Source organism: Ochotona curzoniae, unplaced genomic scaffold, assembly GCF_017591425.1.
Source record: "Ochotona curzoniae isolate NIBS_2020 unplaced genomic scaffold, NIBS_Ocur_1.0 contig_430, whole genome shotgun sequence".
Classification (NCBI taxonomy): Eukaryota; Metazoa; Chordata; class Mammalia; order Lagomorpha; family Ochotonidae; genus Ochotona; species Ochotona curzoniae.
This window is the reverse complement of record NW_024466219.1, coordinates 20,578,336-20,600,377: the sequence shown is the minus strand read 5'-3', so window position 1 is coordinate 20,600,377 and position 22,042 is coordinate 20,578,336. Positions and strand designations below refer to the sequence as shown.

Below are 22,042 nucleotides of genomic sequence, written 5' to 3'. Positions count from 1 at the left end.
TGGGTCTGGTGTTGGGAGAGAGTTCCAAGCTGGAGTTGTCAAGTTTAGAATCATTCTCATGTAGGTTATATTCAAAGCTTTGGTAGAGGATGAAATGGCCAGTGACGTGCATGTGTGTGGAGAGGAACAAAGACAGCCCTTTCCCGTGCACTGATTTGTCCAGTACCCGCGGTGTGTCTGAGCAGAGCACAGTACCCGGCGCCTCGGATACAGGTGCTAGGTACCACAAGGTTCTCTTCTGGCCTCCCAACCTCTCTCCCTGACCTTAAGGTTTCCTGGTTCTACTTTTGTGATTGCAAAGTAACTGGTACGCTTGACCCCTACAGGTCCCTGATGACAGCCTGAGGTCATTTCTCTCTCCTATAAATGTACAGCCCCTTAGCAAAAAAATAGTAACCATCACCTACATGCAGCCCTGGACTGACTGGAGTCCACTTTCCTATAACTAAAATTCAGCTGAACAGGGGCTAGCTCTGTATTACAGTAGGTTAGCTTTTGCCTGTGACTCCATTATCCCATACGGGTGCCAGCTTGTGTCCTGGCTGCTCCACTTCTGATCCAGGTCCCTGTTGATGCACTGGGAAAGCAGCAGCAGAGGGCCTGAGTCCATGAAACCCTGCCACCTCCATGGGAATCTGGGATGGAGTTCTAGGCTCCTGATTTCAGCGTGGCCCGGCTCTGGCCATTGTGGCCATTGGGGAGTGAACCAGTATATGGAAGGTTTCTCTCTTTCTCTCTGTTTCTCCCTTCATCTCTGTCCCTCTGTCTTTCAAATAAATAAGTAAAGCCTTTTAAAAATTCCTTAAAGAACACAGTGTTATCCACCAAAGGAAGGCCATGAGCACTACAGGCCAACCAGGAGCTTCGTCGTGAGTTGAACACCCCTTCTCAGTCCCAACTTCAATCTACAGGGACCTTTAGCCTCACCCCCCCCCCCCCGCCCGACTTCTGGGAGCCCAGGGGTGGAGCCATAGTTGCCTGGCTTCTTGCTCTGCAATTTGCAATGAACACCTACTTTCTTCTACCACTCAAGGGTCAGTAATTGATTTATTTTGTGTCAGGTGAGTGGACCTAGTTTTTGGGGAGCCACAGCAATTTCTCCAATCAGTTTTACAGATAATAAAACTTAACTGAAGGGACCTTACACCACTGGTCCAGAATCCCACTATGGGTGGCAGAGCCAACATGCAAGCCATGTGTCCCCAGACCTGCCCCTGGTCACCAGGCCAACTGTGGCAAAGGTTTCCATGTTCTGCTCATTTCACAGACTGGGCTATGTGTGCGACGTGACTGCCACAGCCTCTGCTTGCTCTGTCTCAGCGCCTACGTCAGAGACCCTCGTGCCCACCTGCCGCCTCCCCAGGAGCATGCTGAGAGTCAGAAGGTCAGTGGACGTGGAAGGCTGTGTACACAGGCAGAGCAGTGTCTGTGTCAACACTCTGTGTCACAGGAACTTGGCATTATGAGAAGCGCTCCTGAACCCCTGAGTGTCACCCACTTCCTGCCACATGATGGGGCTTGATAGAATCTTTGCCCCGTGCGTTGCTGCCCTCAGCTTGAGCCCGGGCTCCTGCTTGTCTCTGTGTTAGAAGCTTCTTGAAGTCAAAACAAACAAAAATGCTCTCTGTAACTTCTAATGATTGCACCAAGTTTCTTTCTGGAAATGCTAGCTATGGGCCTGTAATTTTAAATAACATGTTTATATGGCCTTGCGTTTCTCCAGGTAGCATGCACATGTACACACACACACACACACAAGCACACACAGACACACTGATTTTGAAATTTTCCGTTCAAATCCAGAGTCATTTTCTCAAAGCCCCTAGGATCCATCAGTGACTTGCAAAGAAACTTCCAGGCTATTCTTGTTAGGAAGTTAGATGTTGGCTTATGTATGTGAGAGACACCCAAGAAGAACAAAGCACCCATGGGAGCAGCCCAGGATTTTATGTTGCAGTTATGCCCAGGCCCCAACCCTTCTCTCCCCCGCTCCCCCCAGCAGAGTTCTCTCTGCCCAGCACCCAGTGGGCTACCCAGTCTGCTGACACTTCATCTCTTTGGCATCCAGCAAACCCATTCCACCAGAGAGGAAGGAGGAGGGGATGGAGTGATCTCCCCTGCCCTTAGGAGCCCCAGTCTGAATGCAGAGTACATTCTCAGCCCTTGCCAGAGTTGCCTGCCTGGGGTCTCTGGTGAGTCTTTCACTACACTGTGTCACCTTGTGTAGGGCAGTCTGACTGGCAAGACGCCCTGCACTTCTGCCTGGAGAGGGGTCCATCTGGTCTTACTGATGCCCTTCCCCATTAAACCTTGCTACCTTGCTGGCCACTCCGGTCTGCCTCAGGATTCAACTCCTTTGTGTGCTAAGACCTCTCGCCACTCATCTCTGCTAACAATCAGAGAAAAACAACTGCTGCAGGGTGGGGAGTTGGTTACAAGAAAGATGGTCAGGAGGGATGGAGAAACTGGGATAATAACCCCAGGGCAACCTGGAATTAACAGCCAACGGAAGTCGCCATCCTGCCAGTAGAATCAGGGTCTGGGGCCTCTCGGTCACCTGGCTGCAGAATTCAGAACCACACAAGGCCTTCATGTGTGCCACTGCAGCCTTGGAATGGAGCTACTAGAAACCCACAGCAAATCCCTCCCTTTAGTCTCTTGGTAGTGCTTCTTTTGACTGAACCCGGGAGAAATCCACCCCCATGCAGCCATCCCTGTGGCCAAAGCTGAGTGATGGAAGGCAAGGACTAGATCTGAGCGCCAACAAGCCCAGGACTCTGATGGTGTCTTCTGTGGGCCCCTCCAGTACCACTGCCTTCTGTTGATCCAGCTTGCAGCCCTTGTCCTGTGCTCATGCCCTCTGCCCAAGGCAGAGATCATCAGTGCTGGTCCCTTTGTGGGTCATTCAGGTTTGAAAAGACTATCCAGGCTGGTGTTGTGGCATAGTACATTAAGCCATGGCCTACAGCACCAGCATCCTGCCCATATGAGTGCTGGTTCGAGTCCTGGCTACTCCACTTCCATCCTGCTCCCTGCTAATGTGCCTGAGGGAAAGCATTGGAGGGTGGCCCCTGCACCCAGGTGGGAGACCTGGAAGGAACTTCTGGCTTTGGATTGGCCCATGTCCAGCTGTTGCAGTCATTCCAGCAAATGGAAGATTTCTGTCTCTCCCTCTGTTACTCTTCCAAATATACATATTTTAAAGTAGTGACCATCAGAACATTTTTATCGATGTCACTGAATAAATTAACAAAATCCCTTCCCATCACAGGTCATCCCTGTCTCTCTCCTAAGCCATGTTCACTTTTCTTTTGAGCACTCATTGTCATTTGGTTTATTTATTTCTTCAGTTATGATTTGAGGAACCTAGAAAATTACAAGCATTCCTGGAGGTACTAAGGGGCAGTTGAGAACAAATCTGTAAGCTCTTTGCTCAGGAAAGAGCTTCTATTCTGGTGGAGGAGGAGGAAACTAAGCCAGCACCACAGGCAGAGGAATAGCTTGACATGCCACCACGCAGGCTCCTGGAACATATTGCTTCTTTTATTATTATTATTTTTAAAAGATTTATTTCATTTATTTGAAAGGCAGGATTACAGAAGATAGGGAGAGAGAAAGAGAGATCTTCCATCCGTTGGTTCACTCCCCAAATGGCTGCAGTGGCTGGGGCTGGGCCTGTCCAAAGCCAGGACCTGAGACCTCTTCCACTTCCTTCACATGTGTGTGGGGGGTGTCCAAACGCTTGGGCCATCTTCGCAGGCCATTAGCGCGGAACTGAAGTGGAGCATTTGGCACTCAAACCAACACCTCTATGAGATGCCAGCATTGCTGGAAGCTTTACCCACTATGCCATAGCCCCAACCGTGCATCTTTAGTTTAAAAACATTTGTTTATTTTGAAAGGCAGAGAAATAAAGGCTTCCCACAGATTTTTAAGAGACTTGGGTAGCTCATAACAGGACTCATTAGGACATAGAGGAAAATTCAGGCCTTAAGGATAGGGGAACTCATGCCCTTAGCCCCTGGGCAATGAGATGGCAGAGGGAGCTGTGAGAAAGGTCTTCCCCTGCAGCTGAGAGAAAAGACTGACCAAAGAAACCAGAGGCAGCAGCAAAGGAAGAGGGAGTGGAACGTGTTGGTTCCTGGAAGCCAGGACAGGCCAGGATGGCTAGGAGGAGGGCAGGCCGGTCAAGGCTGATGGAGCTGAGCAGTCTGCAGAGGGGAGTTGGGGGAAGTGCTGTGATTTGACAGCCTGCAGGTCACAGGTGTCTGGGGATGAAAGCCTGGAGGATGGGATGTGTGCTTGGAAGGGAGCGGGAGGAGAGGCCCTGGGCACAGAAAACTATGCACCTACACCTCTATGGCCTGGCTTTCCACACCATCCATGGACAGCTCTGAGCAAGGGCCTTTGGGCACCTGATTTACAGCAACCCAGCACACTTGTGTGCATGAAACCATGTTGACTATTCAGCCAGTATCCCCTTCACCTGTGGCGCCAGTTCCTTGTGATGTGGTCACCTCCACAGAGTACAGCAGGTATTACAGGCTCCAGGAGGGACTGCTTTGGTTCCTTCTAGTGCTAAAATTCTGTGGTCATGTGTCTTGTTCCATCAGCCGTCTTGTGTTACTACAGTAAAGAATTCATTTGTTCTTCTTGGCTCGTTCTGGCCAGCCGGTGTTCCCTGCCATGGCTGGAATAAGCGTTCTCTTCATCAACTTAGCAAACACCTGTGGAGCACCCACATTGCATCCCCCAGCTACAAGGGGAGGTGTTGGGGCTTCCCCGGGCTGGCTCTCTGCTGATGCATGCTTCTGTGCTTGCCCCGAGGAGGGAAGGAGTGTTGGACAGCCCAGGAGATGGGGTGGGCTGAGGGAGGAGCTACGGAGCAGCAGCTGTACACCGCACAGAGCAGCATTCACCCAGGCCTAAGAAGCACCCTCTATCTGCCTCCCAGAGCAGCTGTGCAGGCCACCGGAGGGAGGGGAGATGCTGTGGTCAGCCTCACCCCACCCCAGGCCACCACTCACCCATTCAGGCAGTGAGGGCTTCCTGTGCGGGCTGACCAGTTCGTGTTTGCATTCTCCCGTTTGCCCTAGCCCGTGGAGCTCTGCTACAGGCCCCGCGTGATGGGGTGGGATTTAGCTCGGAGCCTCTCGAGGTGCAACAAAGAGGGCTCCAGGTGAGAGCCCTCCACAGATGAGGGGTGGAACCAGGACAAGAAAGCAAGCAGGGGCCCAACTCGCAGGAATAATGGGAAGAACGTGGATTTCATAGTTGATACCTGGGTGCTACAAGCGTCAGGTGATCGCTGCCTGCTCCTCCTCTAGAAGCAAAACACCTATTGCAACTGTGAAAGAAGGAATTGCGCCCTTCCGGATCCAGCGTTATCTTATAAGCTAAACCCCTTTCTAACATTTAGAAGTGATCTTCGCACGTTTAGAAAGGTGGCGGAGTGCCAGGCCAGGTCCTCCGGCGAACCCGACCTAGCCCCTGAGTTCCATTTTCCACTCATTTCCTCTGTCCCTCTTCCACCTGTCTCCCGCCCCAACAAAGACGGGAAGTGGGGTGATCAAGAGGCACGCGATTTGGGGGCCCCTACGCCGCAGCTCGCCCCAGAACTACATTTCCCAAAAGCCTTCTCGGGTCCCCGCCCCAGCGGGAGCGAGGCGCATGCGCTCGGTGCCGCCGCGCCTGGGTCTTTTGGAGACGCCCCTCGGAACCGGTTTCGCGTCGCGGAGCCGGCTGGTCCCGGCGCTCGCTTCTTGCGCCTCCCTGGAGGTAGCCGGGTCAGGTGTGCCTCGGCTCCGGTCAATGCCATGATCCGGCAGGAGCTTTCCACATCCTACCAGGAGGTAGGAGGGAGTCGGGGACGGAAGGGAAGTTTCTCGTGAGGCGGGGGGCGTCTGTGCGGGTGGGCGTCCGGGCTGCGCGGCGAGGGCGCTGCGGAGCCCGGGGTGAGTGCGTCCGGAGACGGGTCCCCGGGGACTGAGCAGCCACTGAGGGCGCAGGAAGGAAGCGGGGCGGCGGAGCGGGGGCGCCCTGCCTGCTTCGGATGTTGCGGCTTTCTCGGCCGAGGGATGGAGTCGGGTCCCCCGGAGGCAGCAGGTGAATGTGCGGCCGGCGGGAGCGGCGTGGGCAGCTGGGGGAGGTGCCCGCGTCGTCCTCGCGGTGGACGTCGGGCGAGGCCCCGGGGGCCCGGCAGCAGCTGGTTGCGGACAGGGATAACGACCTCTCGTTCTGTCGGCCGTACAACTTTGAGAAAGTGCTTTCTCCTGCGTCGCTGCTTCTCGCTGCCGCTGTGCCTCGCACGATTGCAGTGGTGGTCACTTTTCCAGTTCTTTGTCTCGGGTCTACCCTGCTTTGCACGCTGTGCTTCCAGCATTTTCTTTCATGCCAACGCTTGCTCCTGACTCCCCCCACTCTCAGTGGAAGTGCTCCCCTTTGTTCCCCCCGCCTCCCAGGTCCCCAACCCCAGTCTTTGGTAGCACCTTCCACCGCGGCCCCCTCACTTGCCAAGGCCTCGCACTTGCCCACCGGAGCGCCTCCAATTTGTCTCTTGCACGGGCAGGCATTGCCGGACCATCTGTGTGATGCTGCAGTGTCTCCTCCTGAGGCCCTGCCTTGGCGCCAGTGTAGCCTTGCCCGGTGTGCGCCCTCCGCTCATAGCTCTGGAGCGGCCCTTGGTCTTCCCAGAACACTCCAGACTTCCCAGCCAACGTCTGCAGCTCTGCTCTGCTCAGCACGGCAGCTGTGGCGCCCACCCGTTTCCCTCACCAGCTACACCTGTGTACTCAGGGCCTGGCAGGCCGAAGAAGACCCTCTTGTCTTACAGGATGTGGGCTCCTGTTTCCAGGGAGGCTTCAGGGTTCTGGGTAGCACCTCACTAGCCAGGCGTGGCCTCCTCACCTAGCGGGACTCCTGGAATGTCTTTACTGAACTAGGCTACAGTCATTCTGTTTGCAATGCTAGGCCAAGGACGGAGGCCTTGAGTCTGTCTCTTTCTCTGTCTCTCTCCTTCCTGTGCCTCTTCCCTCCCTCCCGTTCCTCCTCCCTTCCTCCACCTCCTCCTCTCTCCTCCTCTCTCCATCTCCCTCACTCTATTCTCACTCTATTCTCTTCCCCTCTCCCTCTCTGCTTTTGTGTTTGGAAGGCTTTAAACTGGAGGTTTTGCCTGATTCTAAGAGGGAGGAGGAGTGCAGGTGTGGGCAGAGAGAAGAGAAAACAAATGCATGCATGAGAGCTGTTTAACTCCAGTCTCCTGGAGGTGAATTTTTAATGAACAACCTTGAAAGCCTAAGCGATGACACCATGAGCCTCGCTGTGCCTCTGCATTCAGTGGTCACTCCTGCAGACTCTGGTCTTGACTGTGCTGGCTGGTGACTGAGGTGCCTCTGCTCTTGCCCTTTGATGGATGAGACTCTTGAGGGAGCCGGGTTGGGGCCTGCCACAGGCTGCTTGCTCAGTGGTGTCTGGCACCTGGACTGCCCCTCCTCTTTTGTTTTTCCAGTGGCAGCTGCAATGGGGCGACTTCACCCAGAGTCCTGGAAAGCTGATGCCAGCTTCGCCTTTTTTTTTTTTGCCCCTCTCAGCTGACTCCAAACCACATTTCCTCTTCCTTTGGAAAGTGGTTAGCATCATGGGCTTTAGATGTAAAGCAGATTGGAGTTGACTCCTGGTCTTGTCTTTCATTGGCTTGTGTGGCCATGAGAGGTGTTGTGTAGTAAATTGGTGTTTTTTGGAAAACACGTTGAAGTCCTGACTCCAGACACTGACCGTATTTGGGAACAAGATTATTACAGGTGTAGTTAAGACATCTTACACTGGAGCAGAGTAGCGCCTAATCAGTCATGGCTAGTGTCCTTTGAAGAAGACCATGTGACTGTCACTATGGCATAATTGGCTGAGGCTCTGCCTGTGTCACCAGAATCCTGTGTGGGTACTAGTTCGAGTCCTGGCTGCTCTGCTCTACTTCCCATCTAGCTCCATGATATTTTTTGATTTACTCATTTTTATTGGAAAAGCAGATTTACAGAGACAAGCAGAGACAGAGAAAGTTCTTCTGTCCCCTGATTCACTTCCCAGATGGCCACAGTGGCTAGAGCTGAGTTGATCTGAAGCCAGGAGCCAAGGTGCTTCTTCTGGGTGTGGGTGCAGGGTCACAAGGCTTTGGACCATCCTCTGCTAATCTCCCAGGCCACAAGCAGGGAGCTGGATGGGAAGTGAAGCAGCTGGGACCAGAACCAGTGCCTATATGGGATCCCGGCACGTGCAAGAAGATTTAGCCACTGAGCCATCGTGCTGGACCTCCAGCTCTGTGGTTATGGCATGGGGAAGTAGCAGAAGATGGCTCAAGTCCTTGGGACCCAGAATTCATGTGGGAGACCCAGAAGAAGCTCCTGCTTCCGGCTTTCTGGTCAGCCTGACACTGACCATTATGGCCATTTTGGAAGTGAACCAGGAGATGGAAGATCTTTCTCTGTGTCTCTGCTCTTTAACTCTGCTTTTTAAATATAAGCTAATATGTTTTAAAAATAGACCATGTGAGGACATAGGGTGAACACTTTGTGAAGATGGAGGAGATATGGGAAATTGATGTATCTACACACCAAGATATGCCAGGTGTGGCTGGCTTCCTTCGAAGCTGTGCCAGGAGATGTGGGACAGAGTCTCTCTTGCAGCTCTCAGTGGGAACCAAGCCTGGCAACACCTGACTTTAAGATTTTTGGCCCCTGTACCTGGGAGAGAAGACCTTTCTGTTTGTCTATAGCTACTCGGTGTGTGGTGCTTTATTCCCATAGTTTCAGAAAACTTACAGGAAGTTTCTTGAATGTTTTGAGCTTTACTGTCTTACTCTGTATAACTGGTGTAACACACCCTATGTCGTGCGTTTTTTCTGATAATTAAGTGAGCACTTCTGCTTCCTTATTCTAAGAAAGCAAGGCTGGTTGAGCTGACCTGTTGGCTCTTTCTGCTTTTCCCATTAGCTGAGTGAGGAGTTGGACCAAGTTGTTGAGAACTCAGAGCAAGCCGACGAGCGAGACAAGGAGTCGATCAAAATCCAAAGTCCGGGCATCTTACCAGGTGAGTGGGTTTGGTGCTGGGGCCAGGGGAAAGTGCTGGAAAATGGTGCTGTGTTGTTGCTGCAGACCAGGCCAGGCATGTCGCCAGCTGTGGGAATGGAGGAACCCCTAGCCTGTGACCTTGGTGTCTGGTTTCGAGTACTGCCCTAGTTTTAAAGCTATACATGTTTAACCAGCCTCAGGACAGGAGATATGTGTAGCTTGGTATCTTGTCTGTCAGTAGCTGGAGCCATTCCTGAGGCCAGGGCATTGGGTACAATGGCGCATTGCTTTGGTCTCTGTCCAGTCCTCTTTCCTAGGAGGCTGCTGGCTGGTGAGCCTCTGATGTCTGGGCCACTTGCAGAGCATTCTGGGAGATTTGCAAGGTGCCACCTTGCGGACATGAGGCCTCTTCAGTGTCACTGCCCAGCTGGGTGAGCAGGGTCCTGTCTGTTGGCATCTGCTGGAGAGGCCTACAGGGAACCCCTGGCAGGTGTGTGTGGCTCTGTGGACTGCCTGCTCCTGGCTACACTCGGCTCTCTTGGCTGTCCTGTTGGAGCTGTTGTCGGGTCACTTCTTCCAGCCTCCTTTGCAGTCATCCCCAATCTTCAGGGGTTGAGCGACTGTTGTGGACCTCCTCCTGTCCTGTGAGTATGCGTACCAGGCTTGCTCCCATGAAGCTCCTGTGTGTGTATCTGTAGCCTAGAGATGACCTGTAGACTCCTGTCTCGCACAGCCTTGACAGCCAGTGTGCAGATGATGGCTCTGTGTGGATGTCCCTAGGGTACCCGACATGCCACATGTCCAGTATGGACATGTTGGTGTTCCTGTTCCCTGTTTGGTCCTCTTCTAACCTGTCGTGCTTGCAGGAATGGAACCACCACACTTAGTTTTGCTTCAGAGTCTGTCTTCCTTTCATCCCCCTTCACTCTGCTCCTTTGCTATGCTCGTCTTCTGCTTTCCGTGTCATTTGTTTCTCATGTAGGGGCTCCCTGTTCTAGTTTTTCTTTGCCTGGAATTTTCTTCTTTCTGTCACCTTGTTAATGAATGACTAATCCTTTCTTCAACTCTCAGCTGATTTTGTTTTTTTAACCTTGTTGGCCTCCTGACAGATCACCTGTACTCTAGTGTTGTCTCTCAGATAGACACACGTATTAGTTTTGTGTTATTACAGTGCAATAACCTAAGGTAATTAATCTTACAAAGAGAAAAGATTTATTTAACTTACAGTTTTGGAAGTTGAGTCCTAGATCTAGGGTCGGGGGAGGTAATGGTCTGGCTTCTGATGAGATTCGTGGGTGACAGTTGCAGGGTGTGTATGAGAGCCAGCAGTCATGTTTCCAAACAGGAAGTAGAGACTGAGTCTGCAGTCCCACATTCGCCTTCAAGGACAGTTTCCTGATGACCCTAGGACTCCTCAAAAGCCTTACCTTTTTTAAAAAAAATTTTTTTATTTATTTTATTGGAAAGTCAGATATACAGAGAGGAGGAGAGACGGGAAGATCCTCTGTCCGGTGATTCACTCCCTAAGTGATCGCAATAGCCAGTGCTGTACTAATCCAAAGCCAGGAGCCAGGAACTGCTTCCAGGTCTCCTGCACGGGTGCAGGGTCCCAAGGCTTTGGGTTGTCCTTGACTGCTTTCCCAGGCCACAAGCAGGGAGCTGGATGGGAAGTGGAGCTGCTGGGATTAGAAATGACACCCATATGGGATCCTGGCACATTCAAGGTGAGGACTTTAGTCTCTACTACGCTGCTGGGCCCAAGGCCTTACCTGTTAAAGGATCTACCACCTCCTGGTGGCACTACTGTCGGGACATGTTTTTTTTTTTTAAATTAATTTATTTTGAAAAGTCAGATATACAGAGAGGAGGGGAGAGAGGAAGATCTTCCGTTTCCTGATTCACTTTCTAAGTGGCTGCAATGGCCAGAGCTGAGCTGATCTGAAGCCGGGAACCTCTTCTGAGTCTCCCACATGAGTGGCAGGGGCCCAAATACTTGGGCCATCTCCTTTCCCAGGTGTATTAACTGGGAACTGAATCAAAAGTAAAGCAGCCAGGACAAGGAGTGACAACCCTATGGTATGCCAGCATCTGATTGTGGTGCGTAGGTTAAGCCACTTTGCCAGCCTTAACCTTGACTGTATTTATTTGTAGGACTATCATTTGTCTCTTCTACTAGAATGAAGTTTCTTGAGATCAAACACCATCTGTTTTGCTCTTTGCCTTCACTGTTCAATAAAGATTTGTGAATGAATGAGAGGGTGGGGCTAGCTTTTTGGGTGAAATAGGAAAAGCAGGATTCTGTTCCTTCTGGTTTCAATAATTGTGGATAATAAGAATGGGAAAGGAAATTCTGTAATTATTCCTACTCCTTAGAGAAGACAGGTGAAAAAGAAGAGGCCTGCTGGGCAGTTAGTGGTTTCTGATGGCTTCAGCTGTGCTGAGAGTCTGTCATACCCACTGCTCATATAATTCTCTTCTTAAAAATAATTTTTATGTAGTTGAAATATAGACAGTTCCTCATCCTGTGTGCCCACAATAGTCAGGGCTCCCAGATCGGGAGCCTGGATCTCCCACGTGGATGGCAGGAGCTTCCCAGCAGAGAGGGGACTCAGACCCAGTCAGATGTAGCAGGACAGTCTGTGTCTTAACGCTCTTGCTGTTGCACTGCCTGTTCCTCTCCTTCCCCAGGTGGTGATCCTCATTTGACAGAGAATCGCCTCATTTCTGGGCTAAGACAGGTTAAGTAAAACAGAAGACCACATTGACTAGTAAGCCAACTGAATCAAGTTGTGTTTGACTCCAAATGCCTTCTATTATACTGGTGATTTTTTTTAACTGATACATAATGTGCATATTTATTGGGTACAATGTGAGATCAGATTGGAGCAGTTGACATGTCCATCACTTCATGTACTTATAATTTCTCCCAAATCTCGTCCAGTTATTTTGAAGCAGGTAATACCAGCCTGTGACCTGCAGTAGAATGCTGGAACTTATGCCTTTCGTCCATTTGTGCTGAGGTCTGTGCAGCAGGTGGATCACGTGTAGGTGTGAAGAGAACAGCTCCCTGCTTGGCAGAGCCCAGGGAGCTTCCAGGTGTTTGGCAGGGCCCGGTGGATATCTTTCTGACTACCTTGATGCGGTTTCACCCCGTTTGCATGGACACTCAAGCACCCCACGAAGAATTCTGTAATCGATTGAGGCATTGTTGTTTGCTCATGCGAGATGATTTTTGCAACCATGTGAGCTTGAGAGTTAATGTCGCTGATGTCTTGGTGAGTGGGCCTTTGACAATTTACACACAAGAGCACAATTAAGCCCATGTCATTCCCGGACACATTATTGGGTACTTAAGCATTGCCTCAGAATCTGGCCCAGTCATGTAGCACACCTTCTGGGTAAGGGTTTGATAATATCCTAAATATTAATACAAGTGATGGGAGTAAGAGCTGAAACTGCTGTGGCAATAAATATGGTTACTGTGATCTCAAAGGCTAGGCTGTCTTTGTAATTTCTGTGGAGTCACTTTCATAATTTTTAGCTAGAGGAATGAAGGATGCTTTTGTTAAAGAAATACGCTTTTACTTATTGATTGTTATAGTGTAGAGCCTATAGTTGTAGGAAGAATTTAACATTTGAAACTTTTGTCTTGGATTTTTATGTCTTTTTATGTCTTTTCCTTGTGGCATATTTTTCCCATTAAATGATGGTGAATTGTAGAAATAGAAATGTAGTAGGAATGTATTACTGATTAGCAGGTAATCGCATGTGCCTTGGCCTTGGAGTCCTGGCTGTTTCTCCATGGCTACTTCTGAAGAATGAAAAATGGCTTGCTTTGAAGAATATGAATACAGTATTTTGCAGAACTATCTTGAGGGGCACCCACTTAGCCCTGAAGTACAGACGGAACGACCAAATGTCTGTGCATGCCCCCTTAGTCTTGGAGTAAAAATAGAACAATTGGTTGTTTGTGTAGAAGCTTGTGGTGTGTCTGAGTAAATAGAAAGGACAGCTTCTTGAGCTGTTGTGAGAGGGCACCAAGTGACAGTGTCCATGTCTTTGTTTATCGCTGACTCCACGTACCCTTTCCGAGCTCCGAATTTGGCTAGAGCTGGTCTCAGGTACATTTGTACCCATCGACCAACCTCTTCCCCATCTGTCCTCCATACCACCATCTCTGAAAACCACTCTTCTCTCTCATTCTGCAAAGCCAGCTTTGTTAGATTCTACTGGAGAGTGGGATCATACATGAAATCCTAACAGTGCTTTCCAGGTCCTTCCATGCTGTCACAAATGACAAAATGTCACCTTTATTGACTGATTTATATTCCATTATGTATATAGATCATGTTTTCTTTGATGTTGGACAACTAGGTTTGTTTCAATTTTTTTTAATTATATTTTTAACAATCTTTACATAGTTAATTAGGGTAAAAAGATTCAAGGGCTATAGGGAAGTGGGTAAGACTATTTCCATATTGTTTCCTTCATGTATCTGAGGTAAAGAGGGATATTGAGGGAGAAACCCCATCCGGTTTCCCACCCACCCCAAGTCCCGCATGTGGGGCATGCTCTGAGATACTTGCTCAAGTGGTTTTGATAATTCACCAGTTATGAATCGCTGCCAATCTCGCCACTCCAAGCACGATGAGGTCGTTGAAGAATCCACTGATTGACACAGTCCCTCATAGAGTCTCCATTTGCCCAGTATTTTGCTGCCGACAAATAGCTGAGGTGGTTGGTTAACTTGTTCTCTCTTCTGTCTTTTCTTGGTTAAGGTTCTCAGTCTGGCATTTTGATTGGGGAGAGCCCCAAAGAAATTTTGAGGTATTCCCAGACCAGATTCTTGTGTGTTCTAGCAAGCACAGGGCCCGGCACAGTCCATTGCCCAGATCAGCTGATGGTTGCAATTGCTGGGTTGGACCCATCTCCAGCCCTGTCCTCCGCTGGAACCAGTGGGTGTTGCAGTCTAGCCTGGTTCTGCCCAGCACATACTCGGCCCTCACATAAACCAGTGGAAGCTGCAGCCTAGTCAGAGTGACATGCAATAACCCCCACAGGCCCGTCCCCTACCCTGGTTTGCCAGTATGTGTAGCAGACTAGTCCAGTCTGTCCCACATCCCATTCAGCTCTCATACATGTCTGTGGACATTGAAGCCTAGTTCCATCCAACCAGGCTCAACTATCCAGCCCTCATGGATGCTGTTGGGTGCCTCTCTGTCTAGCCACCCTAGCCCTTGTCCTAGTTTTTGTGCCCTCCAGTGGGAGTGGTAACCCAAGAGGGAGGAGCCCACTATTTCCCTCCCAGGTCTCTCTCCAGGATTATGCACTCTTCAGGTGGTTCTGGCATTTGACTTGACAAAATTATCCCCCAGTGCCAGCTTCTGCCAGCTGATACTGTGGTTAAGCCAAACAACCCTCACCCACTCTAATTTATGCTTGCACCAGTAGGAATAATCAGCTCAGCCTGGCTTCTCCCTGATCTAGTCCACCTGAGGTGCACAGGTGTTGTAGCCCTGCCTAGTCTGGTCTGCCCCCATCCCAGCCCATGCTCTCCAGTGGGAGTAGCAGTCTGGCAAGGGGACCCTCCTTTATTCCTCCTGCCGGCTCTGCCCCCTCCCTTCCTGGTTCTCATGTGTGCTGTTGGGTGCTGCAGTCACATCCCGTACAGGCAGCCTCACCTTGGCATTCCGTAATGTGCACTGGTTTCTGTCGTGACCAAACCTGGCTCGACCCACACTCTGTTCTGGTGCTTGGATTTGCCAGTGGATGACGTGAACTGATTCAGCCTGGTCTGCTCCCGACCCATTGCAAATGTATGCCAGTGGGAAATTTTCCATGACCTGTTCTGGGCTGTTTCCTATCATGCTTCTTGTGTTTACTGCAGGGACTGTGTCCTACTGGAGGAGTTTCCCAGGCTCCTCCATCGGTTTGTTTCAAATCTTAGCTCGTATGACTAGTGATGGCAGTAAACATGGGATGTAAAGATCACGGTGATGTACTGGTTTTATTTCCTTTGGATATATACTTAATGAAGTGATTACTGGATTATATGGTAATTTTAGTCTTTCAACACCCTCTTTACTGGCCATGCCAATTTACATTCCTGCCAACCTCGTGTGAGTTTTCCCTTTGCCACAGCCTTACAGCATCATTTGTTATTTCTTGCAATGATAATGGCTTGTTATGGCTTTAACTTGTAGTTCACTGGTGATCAATAATATTGAGTGTCTTTTTTTAACCTAGGGGTCGTTTTTGTGTTATTTTGAGAAATGTCTGTTCATATCTCTTGCAATTTTTGAGTTGGATTGTTCCAATTTTGCTCTTAAATGTCTGAGTTTCTTAAATTTTTTTTTTTTCAAAAAATATTTTATTGGCCCGGCGCGATGGCGCAAGTGGTTAAAAGTCCTCGCCTTGAACGCCTGGGGTCCCATATGGGCACCGGTTCTAATCCCGGCAGCCCTGCTTCCCTTCCAGCTCCCTGCCTGTGGCCCAGGAAAGCAGTCGAGGATGACCCAAGCTTTGGGACCCTGCACCCGCGTGGGAGATCCGAAAGAGGCTCCTGGCTTCGGATCGGCATAGCATCGGCCGTTGTGGTCACTTGGGGAGTGAATCATCGGACGGAAGATCTTCCTCTTTGTCTCTCCTCTCTGTATATCCGCCTTTCCAATAAAAAAAAATAATAAAAATAAATCTTTAAAAAAAATATTTTATTTGACAAGACAGGGGGAGAATGGAGCTGGATCTTCTATCTTCTGGTTCACTCCCTAGATGGCCACCCCAGCCAGGACGGGGCCAAGCTGAAGGTGGGAGCTGGATGTTTGCTCCCAATCTTTCATGTGGATGGCAGGGTCCAAGTACTTAAATCAGTTTCTGCTACCTTTCCAGGTCTGTTAGAACAAAGCTGGATTGAAAGTAGAGCATCTGGGACTTGAAGTTATGCTCTGGTTTGAGCTACACACAGTGGATTAACATGCTGCATCACAACATTGGCCCCGTTAAGTTTCTTTGTTGTTGTTTTGAAATTGTTTTATTTTGACAATCTTTACATAGTTGATTAGGCCACAAAGGGTCAAGGGCTACAGGAAAGTGGGTAAGACTTCTTTCCACATTATTGCTTTTTTTTTTTTCTGTATTTGGGGCAAAGGGGGAGATAAAGGGAGAAGCCCCACTCAGCCTCCCAACCAAAACCAGGTCCCCGATGTGGGGCATGCTCTGAGGGTCTTGCTCAAGTGGTTTTGATAGTTCAGCAGTTGTGAATCGCTGCCAGTCTTGCCATTCCAAGCACAAAGAAGTCTCTCCAGAATCTACTGGCTGATATAGTCCACCTTAGCATCTCCGTTTACCCAGATTTTCACTGCCAACACATAGCTAGGATAGTTGATTGACCCCTTAAATATTCTTAGTATTAACTCTTAATAAGATGCATAGTTTGTGGATAATTTTCTCCTGTAGCTTGCCTGTTTCCTGTTTCCTTTGCTGTAGAGATACTAGAATTTGGTATAATGCCATTTGTCTACTTCTCCTTTTGTTGCCCCCCAGAGCTGCAAAAAAAATCAGTATCCAGAATAATGTCGTAAAGCATTTCTGCTTTACTTTCTTCTAGTTTTTTATAACTTTGGTTCTAACATGTAGTTTTTTCATCCATTTATAGTTGATTCTTGTCATTGAAGAGAGGGATCTAGTGTCATTTTAAGTGGCTATCCAGCTTTCCCAGCACCAGTGATTGAAGACACTGTCCGTTTTCCAAAGTGTGTTCTTGATACCGTTGTTGAAAATCAGTTGGTGTAAAGCTGTAGACTTGTTGCTGTTGGTTTATTTATCTGATTTTATGCCAGTCCCATGCTTTATTTTTCCTTTGTGTATTTTGAAGTCAGGTTCATTGCTCCTTTTGCTTAATACTGTTTTGGACTCAGGTTCTTCAGTGGTTTTGTACAAATTTTAGGATTTTGTTTTCCTTACCTCTGAAGAATGTCATTGCTCCTTTAATGGAACTGCATTGAGTGTAGAATGCTTGGGTAGCACGGATTTTAGCAGTGTTCTTCCAGTTTGTTAGCATGGGATAGGTTTCCATCTTTCAGTGTGTCCTCTTCAATGTCTTTGATTAGTATTTTCTTGTTTTTATTGTAAAGTCTTTCATATCCTGGATTAATTTTATTGCTAGGTAATTTTGTAGGTGCTATAAATGAGATTCCATTGGAAGTATGAATGAATGAAATGGGACAGGCAGGCAGTTAGCTTAGGGTTACCACTTGGAAGCCATACCTCCCTAGCCTGTGTAATACACAGCACTGTCTGCCTGCTTGTTGGTCACATGCCCGCTTCCTCAGGCTGTACTCGCCCTCCCCTGGGACTGGGCGGTGGGACAGCAGGGCACAGGGGAGGGGCGTGCTCATGCAGACACAGGATGAAAGTAGAAGTGTCTGGCTTCCACAGTTCCTCTCCCTGCCCACTGAACACAACCCAGATGTGTCTGTGGTTTCCTCACCTTTTATTTTTTTAATTTATTTTTTAAAGATTTATTTTTATTGCAAAGTCAGATATACAGAGAGGAGGAGAGACAGAGAGGAAGATCTTCTGTCCGATGGTTCACTCCCCAAGTGAGCGCAATGGCAGGTGCTGCGCCGATCAGAAGCCAGGAATCAGGATCTTCTTCCAGGTCTCCCACATGGATGCAGGGTCCCAAGGCTTTGGGCTGTCCTCGACCTCTTTCCCAGGCCACAAGCAGGAAGCTGCATGGGAAGCGGGGCTGCCGGGATTCGAACCGGCGCCCATACGGGATCCTGGCATATTCAAGGAGAGGACTTTAGTCGCTAGGCTGCAGCACCAGGTCCCTCACCTTTTAAATAAGCTTTAGCATGTGAGATTCCTTTCATGATTCCTTTTCCAGCTATTTAGCTATAGAAATACCACTGACTGTTGAATGCTGCTTTTATATCCTGCAATTTTACTGAATTCATTTATTAATGCTGATTTTTTTGGTGGCATATTAAAGGTTTTCTGTATATGAGATTAGGCTGCGAGTGAAGACAGTTGAACTGTTCAGTTTGGATGCCCTTTATTTCTTTTTTTTTTTTTTTAAAGATTTATTTATTTTTATTACAAAGTCAGATACACAGAGAGGAGAAACAGAGAGGAAGATCCTCCGTCCGGTGATTCACTCCCCAAGTGACTGCAACAACCAGTGCTGTGCTAATCCGAAGCCGGGAGCCAAGAGCTGCTTCCAGGTCTCCCACACGGGTGCAGGGTCCCAAGGCTTTGGGTTGTCCTTGACTGCTTTCCCAGGCCACAAGCAGGGAACTGGATGGGAAGTGGGGCTGCCAGGATTAGAACCGGCGTCCATATGGGATCCCTCCCTCAAGGTGAGGACTTTAGCTGCTAGGCCACGCCGCTGGGCCCCAGGATACCCTTTATTTCTTCTGCTAGCCTATTTGCTGGGACAGTTGAATAAAGTGGTGAGTGGTTGTTCTTGTTTTATTTGAAATTTTGGAAGAAAGCTTTCCTCTTGGTCCAGTTTAGATGTTAGAAATGAGTTTGTCACATGGTCCTTGGATTCCTGCCATACTTAATTTGCTAGGAGGTTTTTTTTTTGGTGTTTTTTTTTTTTTTAAGTCATGAATGAGTGTTGAGTTCTGTTAAATAGTTTTTCTGCACTTAATGAGGCAATAGTATTTTTTCTCCATTCTGTTCATGCAGTGTTTCAACTTTGTTTTCAGATTATTGAACACTGATATTCTAAGGACTGATCCCATTGATTATAATGAATTTTTAAAGATTTATTTTTATTGAAAAGACAGATTTACAGAGAGAAGGTGAGACAGAGAAAGAACTTCTATCCTCAGCCTCCCTCCACAACTAGTCACAGTGACCACAGCTGAGCCGGTCAGGAGCCAGGAGCTGCTTTCTGGTCTCCCAGTCGGGAGCAAGGTCCCAAGGCTTTGGGCTGTCCTTCACTGCTTTTCCAGGCCACAGGCAGGGAGCTGGATGAGAGTGGAGCAGCTGGAATGTGAATCAGTGCCCATGTGGCATCCTGGTGCGTGTGGGACAAGGATTTAGCGGCTGAGCTATTGTGCCGGGCCCATGATGAATCTTTGTTCTGCTCTTCTGTAGGTATATTGCGGAGGAGTTTTTCTCTCATTTGTGCTTTTCGGGGTTATCAGTTTGTAGTTTTCCTTCTGTGGTGTCTTTTTTTTGTCTATCAGGTTGATGATAGCTTCATGGAGGGAATTTGGGACAATCCTTTTCCATTTTTTAAAAAATAGTTTGAAAAGAAGTAGTATTTTTCTTCAGGTGTTGGTAGAATTCAGACAAGATCGGGCGCGTTCAGCGTGGTTTAGCCATGGACTAGATGTTGGTAGAATTCAACCGTGGAGTCTTGGCTTTTCTTTGCTAGAAGTATTTTTGTTTTTTTATTATTATTACTGATGAATCTCATTACTATTGAGCAGTTCAGGTTTTCTGTTTTAAAGTATTTATTTAAGATTACCTGCAGAGAGAGAGGCACATGAAAAGCTTGCATCCACTGGTTCTCTTCCCCCAAACGGTTGCAGCTGCTGTAGCTGGGCTGGTCTGAAGCCAAGCGCTTCCTCCGGGTCTCCCATGTGGGTGCGTGGGCCCAGGGCTTGGATCGTCCTTGGCTTTTCCAGGCCACTGCTGTTGACACGGCCCTATGGAATGTCTGCACCACAGGTGGTGGTTTTACCATCTGTGCCACCACGTAGGTGTTTCTTTGTGATTCAGTCTTGTTAGGTTGTGTGTTCAGGAATTTGTACAAGTCTTCTAGATTACTTAATTTATTAGCATATAGATGTTTATAGTTGTTTCTGATGCCTTTTTGTATTTCTGTAGTTGTAATGTTATATTTTTTAATCTGATTTTTTTGTCTCCTTTCTTTTATTTTTGTTGATTTTTGCTTATTTTCAAAAAAGAACTTCTGGGCCCAGCTCCATAGCTCAATATGCTAAATCCTCCCCCTTGCAAATTATGGGGTCACATATGGGCACTGGGTTGTGTTTTGGCTGTTCCACTTCCCGTCCAGCTCCCTGCTTGTGCCTAGGAAAGCAGTGGAGTATGGCCTGAAGCCTTGGGACCCTGAACCCACATTGGAGACCTGGAAGAAGCTCCTTACGCCTAGGTTTGGATCGGCTCAGCTCCAGCCATTGTACCCATTTGGGGAATGAATCAGTGGATGGAAGATCTTCCCCTCTCTCCTCCTCTCTGTATATCTGCTTTTCCAATAAAAAACAATCTTTAATAAAAAAATCCTAACATGAAAAAGAAAAAAAAAAAACAAAAAACACAAGCAAAACCCTCTGGGGCCTGGGTCTGATCTGCCTTTCCAGGAAAAATAAATCTTAAAAAAATCCAGCTTTATCTAAAATCCCTTTATTTAAATCCCTTTGTTTTTGGTCTTTTTTTTTCTCTTTGATCAGCTTTGGATTTGATTTTGTTTTTTGCTTTCGTTTTTCATGGCAATGTGTTTATATATTTATTTATTTATTTTTCTGTTTAGGTATGCATTGCTGTAGGTTTCTTATTAGACCTGCTTTTGCTGCATCTCAGTTTTTTCTGTCATAGGTGTTTGCATTTTCATTTGATATTTCTTTTTTGTAGTATTTAATGGCAGTTCAAAGGTCATTTTTTACTGAGTGTAATTCTTTAACCAGTTGTTATCAACAACTTGTCCCTGGCCCAAGTTCTGTGAACCACAAAGATTTCATTGTACCCCAGTGCTCAGTGTAGAGGACCCAGGCCATCTCTGGGTACTCTGTCCTTTTGTAGTCTGAGCAGGCAGGTGTGGGGTTGGGGCAGGAAAATATCTCATCTACAAGAACTGAGCTGCCTGGAAGGAATGAAGTGAGAGCTCCCAGAATGACCCAGATGAGTGTTTCAAAAATAAAGGCCTGGATTGTGATGGTGGGGCTAATCAAGGGAAGGGTGCCATGTGGGCCAGGAGGAGGGATGGTGTGAGCAGCTGTGAAGAGGTAGGAGGTACATTAGGGCCTTTCTGAGAAGCCTGCAGCAAGCAGAGGGTTAATGAGAAAGGACCAAGGAAGATGACACAGGGAAGAAGGACAAAGTAGACCGGGTCAGATTCTGGCCAACGTATCAGTTTGTACTTCACTAGGGAGTTTGAAGAGTGGCACAAGAGAGTAGGAGTAAAGTGGATATTTAAGGGAAATCAGTGTGGCTGGGTTAAGGTAAAGGGACACACCTGAGCCACATCAAAAGCTGGTGAGAGGCTGCTCTGACCTGGAGAAGGGGAAGTGAAAAGAGTCAGTGATTCTGAGGTTTGAGATCAGGTGTGTGACAGGATGCTGTTGTGCAGACAGGTCAAGTGTGCATGGGCAGGTGCCTGGGAGAAGATGTGTGTCTGTGTCCCCATGCAGGCTTTCATTGCAGTGGTGTATGTGAGGCAGATGGCCAGGAGCAATGAAGAGGCAAGATGAACAGGAAGCGAGGGTGGGGGGCCGGGGGGCTGGTGGCGCTGTGTAAGTCGGAGAGTACTCACAGAGGCAGGATCTGGGTGGAGCTGAGATCCATCCACATGGAAAATGAGCAGGGAGGGCCAGGAAGACGAAATCTTGGGCAGGTCCACATTTGGGACCTGTAAAGGAAGGAATGACACCAAACATGCAGAGTATTCTTATCACATCAAAATCGAATCAAATTGGGGAAAACAGTTGGCTAATTAGTCATTGCAGTCACTTCTCATTGTAAATAACTAATAGATAACTAAGGGAAGAAAATGATTGATTTGATCTTATCAAGGTTGAGCATCAAAGCTAACAAGAAAGTGAAATGGTAGAATACAGAATGGGAGATGATTCTTGCATATCATATATCTGATAAAGGATTTGTGTCAGAATATTTGAAGAACTTGTATGGCTCAACAAGAAAGACCCAGTTTAAAAAACAAGCAAAGTATTCTGGATGGGTGTTTCTTTCGATGCACAAATGGTTGTTAAGTAGTTGAAGAG

The 22,042-nt window shown here is 48.2% G+C and overlaps 1 protein-coding gene across 4 annotated transcripts in view; it reads left to right on the top strand.

Annotated features, from left to right (window-relative positions):
• The first annotated feature begins 5,708 nt into the window (after window positions 1-5,708).
• Window positions 5,709-22,042, top strand: part of PACC1 (proton activated chloride channel 1) — a 32,608-nt gene continuing 16,274 nt past the window's right edge. For 3 of the 4 annotated variants that reach the window (XM_040985644.1, XM_040985643.1, XM_040985645.1), the window contains exons 1-2: window positions 5,709-5,852; window positions 8,985-9,081. In XM_040985644.1, coding sequence (XP_040841578.1) covers window positions 5,817-5,852; window positions 8,985-9,081 — 133 coding nt within the window. In that variant the 5' untranslated portion in view covers window positions 5,709-5,816. Of the gene's footprint in view, window positions 5,853-6,050; window positions 6,106-8,984; window positions 9,082-22,042 lie in introns of those variants that run through there. The other variant, XM_040985646.1, reaches the window with a different exon arrangement.